The sequence below is a fragment of the Ascaphus truei genome, chromosome 21, assembly GCF_040206685.1.
Source record: "Ascaphus truei isolate aAscTru1 chromosome 21, aAscTru1.hap1, whole genome shotgun sequence".
NCBI classification, from domain to species: Eukaryota; Metazoa; Chordata; class Amphibia; order Anura; family Ascaphidae; genus Ascaphus; species Ascaphus truei.
Window position 1 is genome coordinate 653,629 of NC_134503.1, and position 20,000 is coordinate 673,628.

At 55.9% G+C, this 20,000-nt stretch overlaps 2 protein-coding genes across 6 annotated transcripts in view; both read left to right on the plus strand.

The window, feature by feature from the left end:
- Nucleotides 1-2,189: 2,189 nt before the first annotated feature.
- LOC142472384 (mitochondrial carnitine/acylcarnitine carrier protein-like) lies at nt 2,190-7,313 on the plus strand. The gene is made up of 4 exons (XM_075579493.1): nt 2,190-2,428; nt 3,058-3,167; nt 6,040-6,161; nt 6,997-7,313. The coding sequence occupies exons 1-4, from the start codon at nt 2,292-2,294 to the stop codon at nt 7,060-7,062; spliced, it is 435 nt and encodes a 144-aa protein (XP_075435608.1). The 5' UTR covers nt 2,190-2,291; the 3' UTR covers nt 7,063-7,313.
- Nucleotides 7,314-8,180: 867 nt separating this feature from the next.
- The window catches only part of TAFAZZIN (tafazzin, phospholipid-lysophospholipid transacylase), a 21,148-nt gene continuing 9,328 nt past the window's right edge, over nt 8,181-20,000 (plus strand). Inside the window, exons 1-8 of one of the 5 annotated variants that reach the window (XM_075578306.1) lie at nt 8,181-8,297; nt 11,927-12,073; nt 12,368-12,496; nt 13,068-13,113; nt 13,642-13,727; nt 14,477-14,557; nt 16,606-16,647; nt 18,749-18,811. In XM_075578306.1, coding sequence (XP_075434421.1) covers nt 11,965-12,073; nt 12,368-12,496; nt 13,068-13,113; nt 13,642-13,727; nt 14,477-14,557; nt 16,606-16,647; nt 18,749-18,811 — 556 coding nt within the window. In that variant the 5' untranslated portion in view covers nt 8,181-8,297; nt 11,927-11,964. Of the gene's footprint in view, nt 8,570-11,926; nt 12,074-12,367; nt 12,497-13,067; nt 13,114-13,641; nt 13,728-14,476; nt 14,558-16,605; nt 16,648-18,748; nt 18,812-20,000 lie in introns of all 5 variants that reach the window. The other 4 variants (XM_075578303.1, XM_075578304.1, XM_075578302.1 and 1 more) reach the window with 4 other exon arrangements.

The window sequence follows — 20,000 nt, forward strand, 5'->3', positions numbered from 1 at the left end:
TCAGGGAGTGTAAGCTCTCCGGATCAGGGAGTGTAAGCTCTCCGGATCAGGGAGTGTAAGCTCTCCGGATCAGGGAGTGTAAGCTCTCCGGATCATGGAGTGTAAGCTCTCCGGATCAGTGAGTGTAAGCTCTCCGGATCAGTGAGTGTAAGCTCTCCGGATCAGGGAGTGTAAGCTCTCCGGATCAGGGAGTGTAAGCTCTCCGGATCAGTGAGTGTAAGCTCCCCGGGTCAGGGAGTGTGAGCTCTCCGGGTCAGGGAGTGTAAGCTCTCCGGGTCAGGGAGTGTAAGCTCTCCGGATCAGGGAGTGTAAGCTCTCCGGATCAGGGAGTGTAAGCTCCCCGGATCAGTGAGTGTAAGCTCTCCGGATCATGGAGTGTAAGCTCTCCGGGTCAGGGAGTGTAAGCTCTCCGGATCAGGGAGTGTAAGCTCTCCCCGGATCAGTGAGTGTAAGCTCTCCCCGGATCAGTGAGTGTAAGCTCTCCGGATCAGGGAGTGTAAGCTCTCCGGATCATGGAGTGTAAGCTCTCCGGATCAGTGAGTGTAAGCTCTCCGGATCAGTGAGTGTAAGCTTTCCGGATCAGGGAGTGTAAGCTTTCCGGATCAGGGAGTGTAAGCTCTCCGGATCAGGGAGTGTAAGCTCTCGGATCAGTGAGTGTAAGCTCTCCCAGGGTCAATGAGTGTAGGCTCTCCCAGGGTCAGGGAGTGTAGGCTCTCCCCGGATCAGTGAGTGTAAGCTCTCCCCGGATCAGTGAGTGTAAGCTCTCCCCGGATCAGTGAGTGTAAGCTCTCCCCGGATCAGTGAGTGTAAGCTCTCCCTGGATCAGTGAGTGTAAGCTCTCCGGATCAGGGAGTGTAAGCTCTCCGGATCATGGAGTGTAAGCTCTCCGGGTCAGGGAGTGTAAGCTCTCCGGATCAGGGAGTGTAAGCTCTCCGGATCAGGGAGTGTAAGCTCTCCGGATCAGGGAGTGTAAGCTCTCCCCGGATCAGTGAGTGTAAGCTCTCCCCGGATCAGTGAGTGTAAGCTCTCCGGATCAGGGAGTGTAAGCTCTCCGGATCAGGGAGTGTAAGCTCTCCGGATCATGGAGTGTAAGCTCTCCGGATCAGTGAGTGTAAGCTCTCCGGATCAGTGAGTGTAAGCTCTCCGGATCAGGGAGTGTAAGCTCTCCGGATCAGGGAGTGTAAGCTCTCGGATCAGTGAGTGTAAGCTCTCCCAGGGTCAATGAGTGTAGGCTCTCCCAGGGTCAGGGAGTGTAGGCTCTCCCCGGATCAGTGAGTGTAAGCTCTCCCCGGATCAGTGAGTGTAGGCTCTCCCCGGATCAGTGAGTGTAAGCTCTCCCCGGATCAGTGAGTGTAAGCTCTCCCCGGATCAGTGAGTGTAGGCTCTCCCCGGATCAGTGAGTGTAAGCTCTCCCCGGATCAGTGAGTGTAAGCTCTCCCTGGATCAGTGAGTGTAAGCTCTCCGGATCAGGGAGTGCAAGCTCTCCTGATCAGTGAGTGTAAGCTCTCCTGATCAGTGAGTGTAAGCTCTACTCGGATCAGTGAGTGTAAGCGCTCCCAGGGTCAGGGAGTGTAAGCTCTCCCCGAATCAGTGAGTGTAAGCTCTCCCCGGATCAGGGAGTGTAAGCTCTCCGGATCAGTGAGTGTAAGCTCTCCGGATCAGGGAGTGCAAGCTCTCCTGATCAGTGAGTGTAAGCTCTACTCGGATCAGTGAGTGTAAGCTCTCCCAGGTTCAGGGAGTGTAAGCTCTACTCGGATCAGGGAGTGTAAGCTCTCCCAGGGTCAGGGAGTGTAAGCTCTCCCCGGATCAGGGAGTGTAAGCTCTCCAGATCAGGGAGTGTAAGCTCTCCGGATCAGTGAGTGTAAGCTCTCCGGATCAGGGAGTGTAAGCTCTCCCAGGGCCAGTGAGTGTAAGCTCTACTCGGATCAGTGAGTGTAAGCTCTCCCAGGGTCAGGGAGTGTAAGCTCTCCGGATCAGGGAGTGTAAGCTCTCCAGATCAGGGAGTGTAAGCTCTCCCAGGGTCAGTGAGTGTAAGCTCTCCCCGGATCAGTGAGTGTAAGCTCTCCAGATCAGGGAGTGTAAGCTCTCCAGATCAGGGAGTGTAAGCTCTCCGGATCAGGGAGTGTATCCAATTAGATTGTAAGCTCTTCGGAGCAGGGACTCCTTTTCCTACATGTTACTTTTATGTCTGAAACGCTTCTCCCCATTATGTGTTATTTGTATTATTTGTTATTTATATGATTATGTCACGTGTATTACTGCTGTGACGCGCTGTGTACATTAATGGCGCTATGTTAATACACACACACACACACACACACGCATCGTACTCACACAGTCCCGTCCCGCTGATAGATGTACCAGCCAGCGGAGTGTATTTCATGAGCTACGAGTGGATGAAGGAGCAGCTCACAGCGGAAGGCAGAAGGTCAGGAGGGGGATACTAGGGAACTCCCCCAAAATGGGACATGTTAACCCAGGGGTGGGCAACCCCAGTCCTCCAGGACCACCAACAGGTCAGGTTTTCAGGATACCCGAGCTTCAGCACAGGTGGCTCAATCGTCAAAGGCTGAAGTAGGGACTGATTGATCCACCTGTGCTGAAGCAGGACTGATTGAAATACTTGTGCTGAAGCAGGGATATCCTGAAAACCTGACCTGTTGATGGCCCTTGAGGGCTGGATGTGCCCGCCCCCCATGCTTTTTTAATTGATCTGTACCTGTGGGATCGGGGGGTTAAGGGACCGTACAAACCGTGTATTCCGCGGGCGGCTTTACGAGGGAACAAAGCGGCAGTGGGACTAATATTATTTATTAGTTATCTTTTATTTGGGTGGCGCCAACATCTGCCCCAGCGCAGTACAATGTGTGTGGGAGGATAGTAGGGACAAAGAGAGGCGGTAAGAAATGGTTCCCTACGCGTTTCTCTGAGTGTTATACTCTCTGTGTATACAGCGTGTTTATGAATACAGTAACGATGTCAGTATTCTCGGGTGGGGCGTACTCCTGAGTATTATCCCGGCTCGGTGAGGTAAGCGCATGACTCTCTCCCTCGCAGTGTCAGTGAGCTCAGCGCTGCGCACATTCTGCTGGCCGGGGGCGTGGCTGGGATGTGTAACTGGCTGATCGCCATTCCTGCCGACGTGCTGAAGTCCCGCTTCCAGACAGGTGCTTAATCCTCCTATACTGCTCTAATATTCCAGTACTGACCACACACTGCTCTGCTATTCCAGTACTGACCATACACTGCTCTGCTATTCCAGTACTGACCACACACTGCTCTGCTATTCCAGTACTGACCACACACTGCTCTGCTATTCCAGTACTGACCACACACTGCTCTGCTATTCCAGTACTGACCACACACTGCTCTGCTATTCCAGTACTGACCACACACTGCTCTGCTATTCCAGTACTGACCACACACTGCTCTGCTATTCCAGTACTGACCATACACTGCTCTGCTATTCCAGTACTGACCATACACTGCTCTGCTATTCCAGTACTGACCATACACTGCTCTGCTATTCCAGTACTGACCATACACTGCTCTGCTATTCCAGTACTGACCACACACTGCTCTGCTATTCCAGTACTGACCATACACTGCTCTGCTATTCCAGTACTGACCATACACTGCTCTGCTATTCCAGTACTGACCACACACTGCTCTGCTATTCCAGTACTGACCACACACTGCTCTGCTATTCCGGTACTGACCACACACTGCTCTGTTATTCCAGTACTGACCATACACTGCTCTGCTATTCCAGTACTGACCACACACTGCTCTGCTATTCCAGTACTGACCACACACTGCTCTGCTATTCCAGTACTGACCACACACTGCTCTGCTATTCCAGTACTGACCATACACTGCTCTGCTATTCCAGTACTGACCACACACTGCTCTGCTATTCCAGTACTGACCATACACTGCTCTGCTATTCCAGTACTGACCATACACTGCACTGCTATTCCAGTACTGACCACACACTGCTCTGCTATTCCAGTACTGACCACACACTGCTCTGCTATTCCAGTACTGACCACACACTGCTCTAATATTCCAGTACTGACCACACACTGCTCTGCTATTCCAGTACTGACCACACACTGCTCTGCTATTCCAGTACTGACCACACACTGCTCTGCTATTCCAGTACTGACCACACACTGCTCTGCTATTCCAGTACTGACCACACACTGCTCTGCTATTCCAGTACTGACCACACACTGCTCTGCTATTCCAGTACTGACCACACTGCTCTGCTATTCCAGTACTGACCACACACTGCTCTTATATTCCAGTACTGACCACACACTGCTCTGCTATTCCAGTACTGACCACACACTGCTCTGCTATTCCAGTACTGACCATATACACTGCTCTGCTATTCCAGGACTGACCATACACACTGCTCTGCCCCCCCGCACACACACAGGTGTGACACTGCACCTCTCTCTGTGCCCCCCCTTCCACACACAGGTGTGACACTGCACCTCTCCCTGTGTCCCCCCTCCCACACACACAGGTGTGACACTGCACCTCTCTCTGTGTCCCCCCGCACACACAGGTGTGACACTGCACCTCTCTCTGTGTCCCCCCTTCCACACACAGGTGTGACACTGCACCTCTCTCTGTGTCCCCCCGCACACACACAGGTGTGACACTGCACCTCTCCCTGTGTCCCCCCTCCCACACACACAGGTGTGACACTGCACCTCTCTCTGTGTCCCCCACCCCGCACACACAAAGTGGGTGACACTGCACTTCTCTCTGTGACCCCCGCACACACAGCGGGTGACACTGCACCTCTCTCTGTCCCCCCCGCACAAACACAGCGGGTGACAATGCACCTCTCTCTGTGTCCCCCCCGCACACACAGCGGGTGACACTGCACCTCTCTCTGTGTCCCCCCCGCACACACAGCGGGTGACACTGCACCTCTCTCTGTGTCCCCCCCCCGCACACACACAGCGGGTGACACTGCACCTCTCTCTGTGTCCCCCCCGCACACACAGCGGGTGACACTGCACCTCTCTCTGTGTCCCCCCGCACACACACTGCACCTCTCTCTGTGTCCCCCCCGCACACACAGCGGGTGACACTGCACCTCTCTCTGTGTCCCCCCCTCACACCTACTGCACCTCTCTCTGTGTCCTCGACCGCACACACACTGCACCTCTGTGTCCCCCCCGCACACACACTGCACCTCTCTCTGTGTCCCCCCGCACACACACAGCGGGTGACACTGCACCTCTCTCTGTGTCCCCCCGCACACACACAGCAGGTGACACTGCACCTCTCTCTGTGTCCCCCCCGCACACACACTGCACCTCTCTCTGTATCCCCCCCGCACACACACAGCGGGTGACACTGCACCTCTCTCTGTGTCCCCCCGCACACACACTGCACCTCTCTCTGTATCCCCCCCGCACACACACAGCGGGTGACACTGCACCTCTCTGTGTCCCCCCCGCACACACACTGCACCTCTCTCTGTGTCCCCCCCGCACACACACTGCACCTCTCTCTATGTCCCCCCCGCACACACACAGCGGGTGACACTGCACCTCTCTCTGTGTCCCCCCCCGCACACACACAGCAGGTGACACTGCACCTCTCTCTGTGTCCCCCCCGCACACACACTGCACCTCTCTCTGTATCCCCCCCGCACACACACAGCGGGTGACACTGCACCTCTCTCTGTGTCCCCCCCGCACACACACTGCACCTCTCTCTGTGTGTCCCCCGCACACACACTGCACCTCTCTCTATGTCCCCCCCGCACACACACAGCGGGTGACACTGCACCTCTCTCTGTATCCCCCCCGCACACACACAGCGGGTGACACTGCACCTCTCTCTGTGTCCCCCCCGCACACACACTGCACCTCTCTCCGTGTCCCCCCCGCACACACACAGCGGGTGACACTGCACCTCTCTCTGTGTCCCCCCTGCACACACACTGCACCTCTCTCCGTGTCCCCCCCGCACACACACAGCGGGTGACGTGTCCCTGTGCTGTTTTTGCAGCTCCGGTGAGCCGGTATGGGGGTTTCTTAGACGTCCTGAGAGAAGTTCTGCGGGAGGAAGGACCCCGCGGTCTGTTCAAAGGATTCACAGCCGCCATGCTGCGCGCCTTCCCCGCCAACGCAGTAAGTGAAGGCGTCTGGGGGTGCACGCTGAGCTGCCCATGTGTACTAAGCAGTGCTCCAGAAATATAGCAGAGAGCGTCAGCCGCGGGTGCTCGTCAAATAGTTAATTCAGTGGAAGTCCCAGGACGGGGGAAATACGGGGATTTGTTTGTCGACGTTCGACCCTCCCCCGGCTTTTATCGCGACGGCTGTCCCGAGAGGCGCCAGATTCCCCATTATTAACACCCGGAGCGGCGTTCTGCCATGAAACGCCTTCTGGAGCAGGGAGACCCCACAGCCCGTCCTGCGGCAGAACGCTGTTTAGTTAATGAGACCCCCCCCCAGCAGGGGGCCTCTGGAGTCGGGCCGCGTTCATTTCTGCACCGGGGACTTAGCGATGGCGCCGCCGACACTTCATGGGGCCAATAGGAAATTGCGACGTGCGTTGCTGGAGATGCAGACCTCCATTTTGTTTCCCCTGCACTCCGTTCAGGAGATAGAGGCGTTATAATATTGAGTGTCTGGGAGGTTAAAATGGGCTCTCCCCAGAGTCCGGCGCAGTCTAACGGTTACCATGGTAACCTCCGGAGATGGAGAAAATCATTATTTTTAACACTGAATAAAACCAGGAATAACATGTTAAAGGGGACAAGAAACTCCCGTCATGTCCGCGTTAAACTCACGCAGGGCGTCTCCGGGAGGAGGACTGCGGATTTAATACCGAGCATCACAGGAACACTGGCTTTAACCCTCTCACTGCCAGCAGGGCCACGGTATTAGAATGCGCTGCTCCGTGTCACGGGTTATTAGTATGTGACTGCGTCTCATCGGTCCCTCTTGTGTTTGCTCGTTGCAGGCGTGCTTCTTGGGGTTTGAGGTGTCCATGACACTCCTAAACTGGCTGATCCCGGACAAAGTGTGACGTCTCCTAATTACCCCCCCATCGCCCCGATCCCAGTGACAGAAAGCTTACAGGCAGGACTGTAACCCTATGAAGACTGAGCAGGCCTCGGATTGGTACCTTAAAGAACTGAAGCACAGCTGGATGTGATTGTCACGTGTATTACTAATGTGAAGCGCTATGTACACTAATGGTGCTATATAAATAAAGACACATACATACGTACATAGCTGGAAACGAATCAATACACCAGCGAGAATTGTGATTTTCAAGATTGTGATGCCATTGTCATTTTTATGGGATAAATGGTGCGGGTCAGAAGGGTGAGCCCATTAAATCCTATATGGGACAAATGATGCGTGTCAGAAGGGTGAGCCCATTAAATCCTATATGGGACAAATGATGCGTGTCAGAAGGGTGAGCCCATTAAATCCTATATGGGACAAATGATGCGTGTCAGAAGGGTGAGCCCATTAAATCCTATATGGGACAAATGATGCGTGTCAGAAGGGTGAGCCCATTAAATCCTATATGGGACAAATGATGCGTGTCAGAAGGGTGAGCCCATTAAATCCTATATGGGACAAATGATGCGTGTCAGAAGGGTGAGCCCATTAAATCCTATATGGGACAAATGATGCGTGTCAGAAGGGTGAGCCCATTAAATCCTATATGGGACAAATGATGCGTGTCAGAAGGGTGAGCCCATTAAATCCTATGTGGGATAAATGATGCGTGTCAGAAGGGTGAGCCCATTAAACCCTATTAAATCCTATATGGGATAAATCATGCGTTAGAAGGGTGAGCCCATTAAATCCTATATGGGATAAATCATGCGTTAGAAGGGTGAGCCCATTAAACCCTATTAAATCCTATATGGGATAAATCATGCGTTAGAAGGGTGAGCCCATTAAATCCTATTAAATCCTATATGGGATAAATCATGCGTCAGAAGGGTGAGCCCATTAAACCCTATGTGGGATAAGTGATGGGTGAGCTCCCTGATGTGTTTAGGGCACATGAGGGGTGGCTGGAGGTGACCCCATAGCACAAGCAGTGACATCCCCTGCGCCATGTGTCAGCCCAGACTCTCCAGCCAGCAGACAGGGGAACTACATTGACCAGAATGCACCAGGAGCGAAGAGGGCAGGGCGAGCTGCCTGCACAGCCACTTCCTCCCTCGCGGGATGGACACGCCCTGACAACGCCCGGTTGTTAGGCTCCTGGACACGGAGGTCGCGCGGCGGCCATCTTTGGTAGGGGTAGCGTCGAAGTTAACTCGTCGAGTGCCGGCGGAGTCTGCAAAGCGGCGTGCAAGGGTTTCAGAATCCAGAGGGCCCGTAGGGTGTGCACGGGTTGCGCTGTGTGCTTATGTGTGTGCAATGCTCTGCCTCGGAGGACTCAGGGCCGTGTGCCCGAAACAAAGATGGCCGCTACAAGGTTAAGGCACCTGTATTCTGCAACACTTAGCATCGGTTTCCGCCGGTGTGCACGGAGAAGACAAGTAGGCGGGGCATAGAGACGTGGGGTAAGGGCATTGCAGGGGTAATACAGCGAATTAGGGGGTCGTAGAGAATTGAAGGGGAGTGTGAGGGGGCATGGAGGAGTGTAAGGGGGTAATAAGGGGACATGGGGGAGGGGGTATGGAGGAGTGTGATTGGGTAATATGGGGGGGAATAAGGGGGCATTGAGTGAGGGGGAATAAGGGGGCATGGAGTGTGAGGGGGTAATAAGGGGGCATGGAGGAGCGTGAGGGGTAATAAGGGGGAATGGGGGTAATATGGAGGTGTGAGGAGGTTATATGCAGGCGTGTGAGAGGGTAATAGGGGGTATGGAGGAGTGTGAGGGGGTGGGGTGTATGAGTGTGAGGGGGTAATAAGGAGGCATGGAGTGAGGAGGTAATAGGGGGACATGTAGTGTGAGGGGGTAATAAGGGGGCATAGAGGGGTGTGAGGGGGTAATAAGGGGACTTGGTGTGAGGGGGTAATAAAGGGGCATGGAGGAGAGAGGGGCTAATAAGGGGGCATAGAGGAGTGTGAGGGGGTAATAAGGGGACATGGTGTGAGGGGGTAATAAGGGGACTTGGTGTGAGGGGTAATAAATGGGCATGGAGGAGAGTGAGGGAATAATAAGGGGTATGGAGATATGTGAGGGGTAATATGGAGACATGGAGGAGTGTGAGGGGGTAATAAGGAGGCATGGAGGAGAGTGAGGTGGTAATAGGGGGTATGGAGGCATGTGAGGGGGTAATATGGAGACATGGAGTGTGAGGGGGTAATAAGGGGGCATGGAGGAGTGTGAGGTGGTAATAGGGGGTATGGAGGCATGTGAGGGGGTAGTATGGAGACATGGAGTGTGAGGGGGTAATAAGGAGGCATGGAGGAGAGTGAGGTGGTAATAGGGGGTATGGAGGCATGTGAGGGGGTAATATGGAGACATGGAATGTGAGGGGGTAATAAGGGGGCATGGAGGAGTGTGGGGGGTAATGAGTGTAGAAGTGAGGAGTAAGTGGATGGGCATAGATGAGTGAGGGGTAATTGGCGCACTCTCGATGTAAAAGAGAGAATTACATAGTTACATAGTAGATGAGATTGAAAAAAGACGTACGTCCACCACGTCCAACCTATGCTAGATTTAGATGCCAGATACTCTATCCTATATCCGAGTATAGTGATCCAGAGGAAGCAAACACAAACCCCAGTGACACATTATCTAATGATCTCATCAAATAAATTCCTTCCTGCCTCCATGCTGACCATGACATGACTCCCTGGATCCCCATCCTTCCCATGTTTACTTATTTGGTATTGTTATTAAGGGGAGGGTGATGGGGCAATAAAGCGGTGTTCTTGGGGTTTGTGTCTGGATTACACCGCTGTGCACACCCCAGTTTTCCAATCTGCGACCTGTAAACTGAACCCATAGACAAATCTCCTTCCTCCGCACCCCACATGAGACTGTTTTCGTTGGGGGCCCACGGACCTCCTGCTAATTATAGCGGATCGGACTTTTTCACACTAACAGTCGCTATTTAGCTGAGAAAATGAAATGATACAATGCAGAGTTGGCCGTTTGTGAACTCTCACTTATTCTTTTATTGAAGTATAATGGTGTTCCTGGCGTTATACATACCGTATAAAATGACATTACTATACTTGTGTCATTTGTCCGGACGGGACCCTTTGAAAAACTAGTTGAAGAGCTTCGCCCTACAGCAGGGAGCAGCGCAGTGTATCCCACGCTATTGTACTGCGCTGCAGCATGTGTTTGTGCATAATGATGAAATAATATTTCCCAATATTATGCGTGAGGCACAGGGAGAAAAAGGGATTTCCTCCAGTGGGTTCAGTGTGAGCGACTGGTTGTAGTTCTGACCCCACAGGCAGACGAGTATTTCCTCCGGTGGGTCAGTGTGAGCGACTGGTTGTAGTTCTGACCCCACAGGCAGACGAGTATTTCCTCCGGTGGGTCAGTGTGAGCGACTGGTTGTAGTTCTGACCCCACAGGCAGACGAGTATTTCCTCCGGTGGGTCAGTGTGAGCGACTGGTTGTAGTTCTGACCCCACAGGCAGACGAGTATTTCCTCCGGTGGGTCAGTGTGAGCGACTGGTTGTAGTTCTGACCCCACAGGCAGACGAGTATTTCCTCCGGTGGGTCAGTGTGAGCGACTGGTTGTAGTTCTGACCCCACAGGCAGACGAGTATTTCCTCCGGTGGGTCAGTGTGAGCGACTGGTTGTAGTTCTGACCCCACAGGCAGACGAGTATTTCCTCCGGTGGGTCAGTGTGAGCGACTGGTTGTAGTTCTGACCCCACAGGCACACGAGTATTTCCTCTGGTGGGTCAGTGTGAGCGACTGGTTGTAGTTCTGACCCCACAGGCAGACGAGTATTTCCTCCGGTGGGTCAGTGTGAGCGACTGGTTGTAGTTCTGACCCCCACAGGCACACGAGTATTTCCTCCGGTGGGTCAGTGTGAGCGACTGGTTGTAGTTCTGACCCCACAGGCAGACGAGTATTTCCTCCGGTGGGTCAGTGTGAGCGACTGGTTGTAGTTCTGACCCCACAGGCAGACGAGTATTTCCTCCGGTGGGTCAGTGTGAGCGACTGGTTGTAGTTCTGACCCCACAGGCAAACGAGTATTTCCTCCGGTGGGTCAGTGTGAGCGACTGGTTGTAGTTCTGACCCCACAGGCAGACGAGTATTTCCTCCGGTGGGTCAGTGTGAGCGACTGGTTGTAGTTCTGACCCCACAGGCACACGAGTATTTCCTCCGGTGGGTCAGTGTGAGCGACTGGTTGTAGTTCTGACCCCACAGGCAGACGAGTATTTCCTCCGGTGGGGTCAGTGTGAGCGACTGGTTGTAGTTCTGACCCCACAGGCACACGAGTATTTCCTCCGGTGGGTCAGTGTGAGCGACTGGTTGTAGTTCTGACACCCACAGGCAGACGAGTATTTCCTCCGGTGGGTCAGTGTGAGCGACTGGTTGTAGTTCTGACCCCAGAGGCAGACGAGTATTTCCTCCGGTGGGTCAGTGTGAGCGACTGGTTGTAGTTCTGACCCCAGAGGCAGACGAGTATTTCCTCCGGTGGGTCAGTGTGAGCGACTGGTTGTAGTTCTGACCCCCACAGGCACACGAGTATTTCCTCCGGTGGGTCAGTGTGAGCGACTGGTTGTAGTTCTGACCCCCACAGGCACACGAGTATTTCCTCCGGTGGGTCAGTGTGAGCGACTGGTTGTAGTTCTGACCCCCACAGGCACACGAGTATTTCCTCCGGTGGGTCAGTGTGAGCGACTGGTTGTAGTTCTGACCCCCACAGGCAGACGAGTATTTCCTCCGGTGGGTCAGTGCTGAGTGTAACGGGATCACCCTGCTTGTGCTTTCCACAGGTCGCTGATCAGAGGTGCTGGTTACCTCTCGTGGGAAGATGCCTCTGCTGGTGAAATGGCCATTCCCCGCCCACCCCCGCCTGCCCTGGCACCTCACAAGCACTGTGGTGATGGGTCTTGTGGGCACCTACAGCTGGGTGTGGACCAGTAAGTTGTGGGCACGTCGGGTTTTGTCTGTCACTGTATCGCCCCAGGGTGGGAGGGACCAATTCCACGGGCCTAGGCTTTTCCGCCACTGTCCTCCTGTCGTATGAGCTGCTTTGGCCATAGATATCTTCAGTCTATGGCGTAAAGGACAGCCTACATGTGTTACTGTGTCACCCTAAGGTGGGAAGGACGGGCTCAATGGCCCGTACCACCCTCCTGTCACTCACTATACTAGTTCCCGTGTCCTTTGTGCATGTCGCACGCGTGTTGAGCGCCTCTCTCTGTCTCCCGCAGAGTACATGAATCATCTCGACGTTCACAACAAGGAGGTCCTGTATGAGCTGATCGAGACACGCAGGCAGGACACGCCGCTCCTCACCATCTCCAACCACCAGTCCTGCATGGACGACCCCCACATATGGGGTAGGAGAGATCTGGGAGGGCACTCTGCCAGGCCCTTCCAAGAGCCATTCTATAGTATCTGGGAGGGCAAAGGGGGCGATTTCAAAGTATAGGGACCCGTATATACAGTCCGGAATAAGAACATTACATATGAGTGGAAGCACAGAGAACAGGGAATGCCTGCCCCATACAGCTTACACTCTAATAGGTGTTCTGTACTGTTGTTCCAGGATTAATTCTAGTACCACACAGGGGCACAGACTCCAGAATACAGTGTGTCAGGGCAGTAATGACATCCTGCTGATGCAGCTTGGGTGCTGGGGCATTAACTTACACACAACATTCGTAAAAGGGAATGCCTGTCCTGCAGAGCTTGCACTCGAAGTGGCAAGTCCTGGAAATGTTGGTGGGAGGGGGTAGGAGACGGCAGCGGGTGTATGAGACGGCAGCGGGTGTATGAGACGGCAGCGGGTGTATGAGACGGCAGCGGGTGTATGAGACGGCAGCGGGTGTATGAGACGGCAGCGGGTGTATGAGACGGCAGCGGGTGTATGAGACGGCAGCGGGTGTATGAGACCTCTCTGTCTTCCAGGTATCCTGAAGTTGAAGCACATCTGGAACCTGCGCAGGATGAGGTGGTGAGTACCCACTGCCAAGTTCACAGAGCAGATCTCCAGCAATCGGAGGGTTAAATCTGATCAGACTGGGACGCATGATCCCAGAATCCGGGATTCGCCAGGCTGAAGCAGTAGAGCTCTGAATGATGGATGAGGCGATGTACACCATCCAATGTCACCAACTTAACCTGTTACAGGGCGGCCAGGTGTCTAGTATTGAACCGGACGGTCCTGTATTTGGACACTCTGTCCAGTAAAAAGTTAGAGGTAATACTGGACATGTATGTGTCCGGTATTATCTCTCTGGACATAGTGACCTGACCGGCTGCTGCTGGGTAATGCAGCCAATCAGGAGGTGGTGTCAGCAGCCTGGGGGTGGAGCCAAGGTGAGGAGGAAACAGCATGGAGCAGAGAGGTGTGTGTGTCTCGAGCGCGTCGCACCTTTCACCATTGTGTCCAGTATTTGTGGAGCCCCTCCTCCCTGGCCCACTCATGGCATCCCGCAGAAGTGCATTATGGGAGATCTGAGTGCCGTGTCCCCTGTCACAGGACCCCCACGGCGGCGGATATCTGCTTCACACGGGAGCTGCACTCCAAGTTCTTCAGCCTGGGACAGTGTGTGCCCGTGTGCCGGGGTAAGTACCCACCCCTGGGGCAGGAGGTAGGTAGCCCCCACCCCTTCATGTGATGTCATGAACACATGACCAATTCTACTTTATGCAATCAGTCTCAACCTGGCTAGCCATATACTGTATGAAAGGGCTATATATATATACTATATATACTATAACTATAGCAGTAATGTTCTCGGTTATATAGAAGGTGTGCAAAGTGAAACCCCAAATAAAACCCTATACAAAGTGTGATCATTTCCCAGTGTTACAATGCGAGAGACTTTCCCGCGCTTGGACGCAAAGAATATAATCTATACACAGTCCAGTCTGGTACTGCAGAGATATATATATATATATATATATATATAATCATTCAGTAAACCTCTTATTATTTCCCTCATTTAACCTTTTGGGCTGTAATACAGCTTCAGCTCCAGTCCTCAATCCCCCCAAACAGGTCAGGTTTTCAGGATATCCCAGCTTCAGCAGAGGTGGCTCTGATTGAGCCACCTGTGCTGAAGCTGGGACTGATTGAGCCACCTGTGCTGAAGCAGGGATATCCTGAAAACCTGCCCTGTTGAGGATTGGGGTTGAGCCCCCCTGCTCTATGTAATATTAGATGTAATCCATCTCCTGCTCTTTCTGGTAAGAACTTGTTCTGTAATTTGCCACGTTATTAAAGTAATAGATAAGTGCAGTGTTGTGAGGGGTGCCACGGTTCCTTCCCACGTGTGTCCTGCAATTAGTGTGTGTCCCATGTCTGATCTCAGGGGACGGGGTGTATCAGAGAGGAATGGACTTCATCCTGGAGAAGCTGAATCATGGAGACTGGGTGCACATGTTCCCTGAAGGTTAGGAGGGGGAGCTGGGTGTGCGGGGTTAGGAGGGGGAGCAGTGTGTGCGGGGTTAGGAGGGGGAGCTGGGTGTGCGGGGTTAGGAGGGGGAGCTGGGTGTGCGGAGTTAGGAGGGGGAGCAGTGTGTGCGGGGTTAGGAGGGGGAGCTGGGTGTGCGGGGTTAGGAGGGGGAGCTGGGTGTGCGGAGTTAGGAGGGGGAGCTGGGTGTGCGGGGTTAGGAGGGGGAGCTGTGTGTGCGGGGTTAGGAGGGAGAGCTGGGTGTGCGGGGTTAGGAGGGGGAGCTGGGTGTGCGGGGTTAGGAGGGGGAGCTGGGTGTGCGGGGTTAGGAGGGGGAGCTGGGTGTGCGGGGTTAGGAGGGGGAGCTGGGTGTGCGGGGTTAGGAGGGGGAGCTGGGTGTGCGGGGTTAGGAGGGGGAGCTGGGTGTGCGGGGTTAGGAGGGGGAGCTGGGTGTGCGGGGTTAGGAGGGGGAGCTGGGTGTGCGGGGTTAGGAGGGGGAGCAGTGTGTGCGGGGTTAGGAGGGGGAGCTGGGTGTGCGGGGTTAGGAGGGAGAGCTGGGTGTGCGGGGTTAGGAGGGGGATCTGGGTGTGCGGGGTTAGGAGGGGGAGCTGGGTGTGCGGGGTTAGGAGGGGGAGCTGGGTGTGCGGGGTTAGGAGGGGGAGCAGTGTGTGCGGGGTTAGGAGGGGGAGCTGGGTGTGCGGGGTTAGGAGGGGGAGCAGTGTGTGCGGGGTTAGGAGGGGGAGCTGGGTGTGCGGGGTTAGGAGGGGGAGCTGGGTGTGCGGGGTTAGGAGGGGGAGCTGGGTGTGCGGGGTTAGGAGGGGGAGCTGGGTGTGCGGGGTTAGGAGGGGGAGCTGGGTGTGCGGGGTTAGGAGGGGGAGCTGGGTGTGCGGGGTTAGGAGGGGGAGCTGGGTGTGCGGGGTTAGGAGGGGGAGCTGGGTGTGCGGGGTTAGGAGGGGGAGCGGGGTTAGTAGGGGAGCTGTGTGTGCGGGGTTAGGAGGGGGAGCAGTGTGTGCGGGGTTAGGAGGGGGAGCAGTGTGTGCGGGCTTAGGAGGGGGAGCTGGGTGTGCGGGGTTAGGAGGGGGAGCTGGGTATGCAGGGTTAGGAGGGGGAGCTGGGTGTGCGGAGTTAGGAGGGGGAGCTGGGTGTGCGGGGTTAGGAGGGGGAGCTGGGTGTGCGGGGTTAAGAGGGGGAGCAGTGTGTGCGGGCTTAGGAGGGGGAGCTGGGTGTGCGGGGTTAGGAGGGGGAGCTGGGTGTGCGGGGTTAGGAGGGGGAGCTGGGTGTGCGGGGTTAGGAGGGGGAGCTGGGTGTGCGGGGTTAGGAGGGGGAGCTGGGTGTGCGGGGTTAGGAGGGGGAGCTGGGTGTGCGGGGTTAGGAGGGGGAGCTGGGTGTGCGGGGTTAGGAGGGGGAGCTGGGTGTGCGGGGTTAGGAGGGGGAGCTGGGTGTGCGGGGTTAGGAGGGGGAGCGGGGTTAGTAGGGGAGCTGTGTGTGCGGGGTTAGGAGGGGGAGCAGTGTGTGCGGGGTTAGGAGGGGGAGCAGTGTGTGCGGGCTTAGGAGGGGGAGCTGGGTGTGCGGGGTTAGGAGGGGGAGCTGGGTATGCAGGGTTAGGAGGGGGAGCTGGGTGTGCGGAGTTAGGAGGGGGAGCTGGGTGTGCGGGGTTAGGAGGGGGAGCTGGGTGTGCGGGGTTAAGAGGGGGAGCAGTGTGTGCGGGCTTAGGAGGGGGAGCTGGGTGTGCGGGGTTAGGAGGGGGAGCAGTGTGTGCGGGGTTAGGAGGGGGAGCTGGGTGTGCAGGGTTAGGAGGGGGTGCGGGGTTAGGAGGGGGAGCTGGGTGTGCGGGGTTAGGAGGGGGAGCTGTGTGTGCGGGGTTAGGAGGGGGAGCTGGGTGTGCGGGGTTAGGAGGGGGAGCTGGGTGTGCGGGGTTAGGAGGGGGAGCAGTGTGTGCGGGGTTAGGAGGGGGAGCCGGGTGTGTGGGGTCAGTCCTAGGATGGGATGAGTATTTGCATTGTGCGCTCTCGTGCTCTGATTTATGTTTTCCTTGTTTTACCATTTAGGGAAAGTTAACGTAACCCAGGAGTCTGTGCGGCTGAAGTGGGGTGAGTGCACATCAGGGGAGGGTGACCCTTTTATAAGGTGGAATGTCTTGTTTTATCAGAAGAGGTTCCATGTGGATTCACAAACTGACCGCCAAACCCCCCTATTACTAAGGGTGGTACAGGATTATCACTAACACTCACCCCGTCTTCCTCTCACTAACGCTCGCCCCTGTCTGCCTCTCACTAACGCTCGCCCCGTCTGCCTCTCACTAACACTCGCCCCGTCTGCCTCTCACTAATACTCACCCCGTCTCCCTCTCACTAACGCTCGCCCCGTCTTCCTCTCACCAACGCTCGCCCCTGTCTGCCTCTCACTAACGCACGCCCCGTCTGCCTCTCACTAACACTCACTCCGTCTGCCTCTCACTAACACTCACCCCGTCTCCCTCTCACTAACGCTCGCCCCGTCTGCCTCTCACTAACGCTCGCCCCGTCTGCCTCTCACTAACGCTCGCCCCGTCTGCCTCTCACTAACGCTCGCCCCCGTCTGCCTCTCACTAACGCTCGCCCCGTCTGCCTCTCACTAACGCTCGCCCCGTCTGCCTCTCACTAACGCTCGCCCCGTCTGCCACTCACTAACGCTCGCCCCGTCTGCCTCTCACTAACGCTCGCCCCGTCTGCCTCTCACTAACGCTCGCCCCCGTCTGCCTCTCACTAACACTCACCCCTTCTGCCTCTCACCAACGCTCGTCCCGTCTGCCTCTCACTAACGCTCGCCCCCGTCTGCCTCTCACTAACGCTCGCCCCCGTCTGCCTCTCACTAACGCTCGCCCCCGTCTGCCTCTCACTAACGCTCGCCCCCGTCTGCCTCTCACTAACGCTCGCCCCCGTCTGCCTCTCACTAACGCTCGCCCCCGTCTGCCACTCACTAACGCTCGCCCCGTCTGCCTCTCACTAACGCTCGCCCCGTCTGCCTCTCACCAACGCTCGCCCCGTCTCCCTCTCACCAACGCTCGCCCCGTCTCCCTCTCACTAACGCTCGCCCCGTCTGCCTCTCCCTAACGCTCGCCCCCGTCTCCCTCTCACCAACGCTCGCCCCCGTCTCCCTCTCACCAACGCTCGCCCCGTCTCACTAATGCTCCCCCCGTGTCCCTCTCACTAACGCTCGCCCCGTCTGCCTCTCACTAACGCTCGCCCCGTCTGCCTCTCACTAACGCTCGCCCCGTCTGCCTCTCACTAACGCCCGCCCCAGTCTCACTAACGCTGCCCCCCGTCTCCCTCTCACCAACGCTCGCCCCCGTCTCCCCCTCACCAACGCTCGCCCCCGTCTCCCCCTCACCAACGCTCGCCCCCGTCTCCCCCTCACCAACGCTCGCCCCCGTCTCCCCCTCACCAACGCTCGCCCCCGTCTCCCCCTCACCAACGCTCGCCCCGTCTCCCCCTCACCAACGCTCGCCCCCGTCTCCCCCTCACCAACGCTCGCCCCCGTCTCCCCCTCACCAACGCTCGCCCCCGTCTCCCCCTCACCAACGCTCGCCCCGTCTCCCCCTCACCAACGCTCGCCCCCGTCTCCCTCTCACCAACGCTCGCCCCGTCTCACTAACGCTCCCCCCGTGTCCCTCTCACTAACGCTCGCCCCGTCTGCCTCTCACTAACGCTCGCCCCGTCTGCCTCTCACTAACGCCCGCCCCAGTCTCACTAACGCTGCCCCCCGTCTCCCTCTCACCAACGCTCGCCCCCGTCTCCCCCTCACCAACGCTCGCCCCCGTCTCCCCCTCACCAACGCTCGCCCCCGTCTCCCCCTCACCAACGCTCGCCCCCGTCTCCCCCTCACCAACGCTCGCCCCCGTCTCCCCCTCACCAACGCTCGCCCCCGTCTCCCCCTCACCAACGCTCGCCCCCGTCTCCCCCTCACCAACGCTCGCCCCCGTCTCCCCCTCACCAACGCTCGCCCCCGTCTCCCCCTCACCAACGCTCGCCCCCGTCTCCCCCTCACCAACGCTCGCCCCCGTCTCCCCCTCACCAACGCTCGCCCCCGTCTCCCCCTCACCAACGCTCGCCCCCGTCTCCCCCTCACCAACGCTCGCCCCCGTCTCCCCCTCACCAACGCTCGCCCCCGTCTCCCCCTCACCAACGCTCGCCCCCGTCTCTCTCTCTCCAGGCATTGGGCGTCTGATAGCGGAGTGCTCCCTGAATCCGATCATTCTCCCTCTCTGGCATGTGGGTGAGTGCTTACTCACTTTTGGGGAGGAGTCCCGGTGGCTGTGGCGGTATTGCAGGGGACAATGCTCGGCTCTGTGTCTGTGTGTGTTCTGTCATTGTATTGTATTGTATTGTATTGTATGTCTTTATTTATATAGCGCCATTAATGTACATAGCGCTTCACAGCAGTAATACATGTGGTAATCCAATAAATAACAGATAATATAAATAACAGATCATGGGAATAAGTGCTTTAGACATTAAGGAAGAGGAGTCCCTGCTCCGAGGAGCTTACAGTCTAATTGGTAGGTAGGGAGAACGTACAGAGACAGTAGGAGGGAGTTCTGGTAAGTGCATCTGCAGGGGGCCAAGCTTTATGTGCCATGTGTTCAGAATAGCCACAGTCCTATTCATATGCTTCTTTAAGCAAGTGTGTCTTAAGGTGGGTCTTAAAGGTGGATAGAGAGGGTGCTAGTCGGGTACTGAGGGGAAGGGCATTCCAGAGGTGAGGGGCAGTCAATGAAAAAGGTTTAAGGCGGGAGAGGGCTTTAGATACAAAGGGGGTAGAAAGAAGACATCCTTGAGAAGAACGCAAGAGTCTGGATGGTGCATAACGAGAAATTAGGGCTGAGATGTAAGGAGGAGCAGAAGAGTGTAAAGCTTTAAAAGTGAGGAGAAGAATGGAGTGTGAGATGCGGGATTTGATCGGAAGCCAGGAGAGGGATTTCATGAGGGGAGATTCTGAGACAGATCTAGGAAAGAGTAGAGTGATTCTGGCAGCAGCGTTAAGGATAGATTGTAGGGGAGACAGGTGAGAGGCAGGAAGGCCGGACAGCAGGAGGTTACAGTAATCAAGACGGGAGAGAATGAGGGCCTGAGTCAGAGTTTTAGCAGTCGAGCAACAGAGGAAAGGGCGTATCTTTGTTATATTGCGGAGGAAAAAGCGACAGGTTTTAGAAATGTTTTGAATGTGAGGGGCAAATGTGAGAGAGGAGTCGAGTGTGACCCCTAGGCAGCGTGCTTGGGCTACTGGGTGAATGATCGTAGTTCCAACAGTAATGTGGAAGGAGGTAGTAGGGCCAGGTTTGGGAAGAAGTATGAGGAGCTCTGTTTTAGCCATGTTGAGTTTAAGGCGGCGGAGGGCCATCCAGGATGATATAGCAGAGAGACATTCAGAAACTTTGGTTTGTACAGTAGGTGTAAGGTCGGGT

What these genes read in the sequence shown, in the direction of transcription:
- LOC142472384 (XM_075579493.1), top strand. Translation starts at nt 2,292, where the DNA reads ATGTTAATACACACACACACACACACACACGCATCGTACTCACACAGT. An exon ending in CTCACAGCGGAAGGCAGAAG is followed by an intron (nt 2,429 to 3,057) that starts GTCAGGAGGGGG and finishes TCTCCCTCGCAG; the next exon opens with TGTCAGTGAGCTCAGCGCTG. An exon ending in GAAGTCCCGCTTCCAGACAG is followed by an intron (nt 3,168 to 6,039) that starts GTGCTTAATCCT and finishes CTGTTTTTGCAG; the next exon opens with CTCCGGTGAGCCGGTATGGG.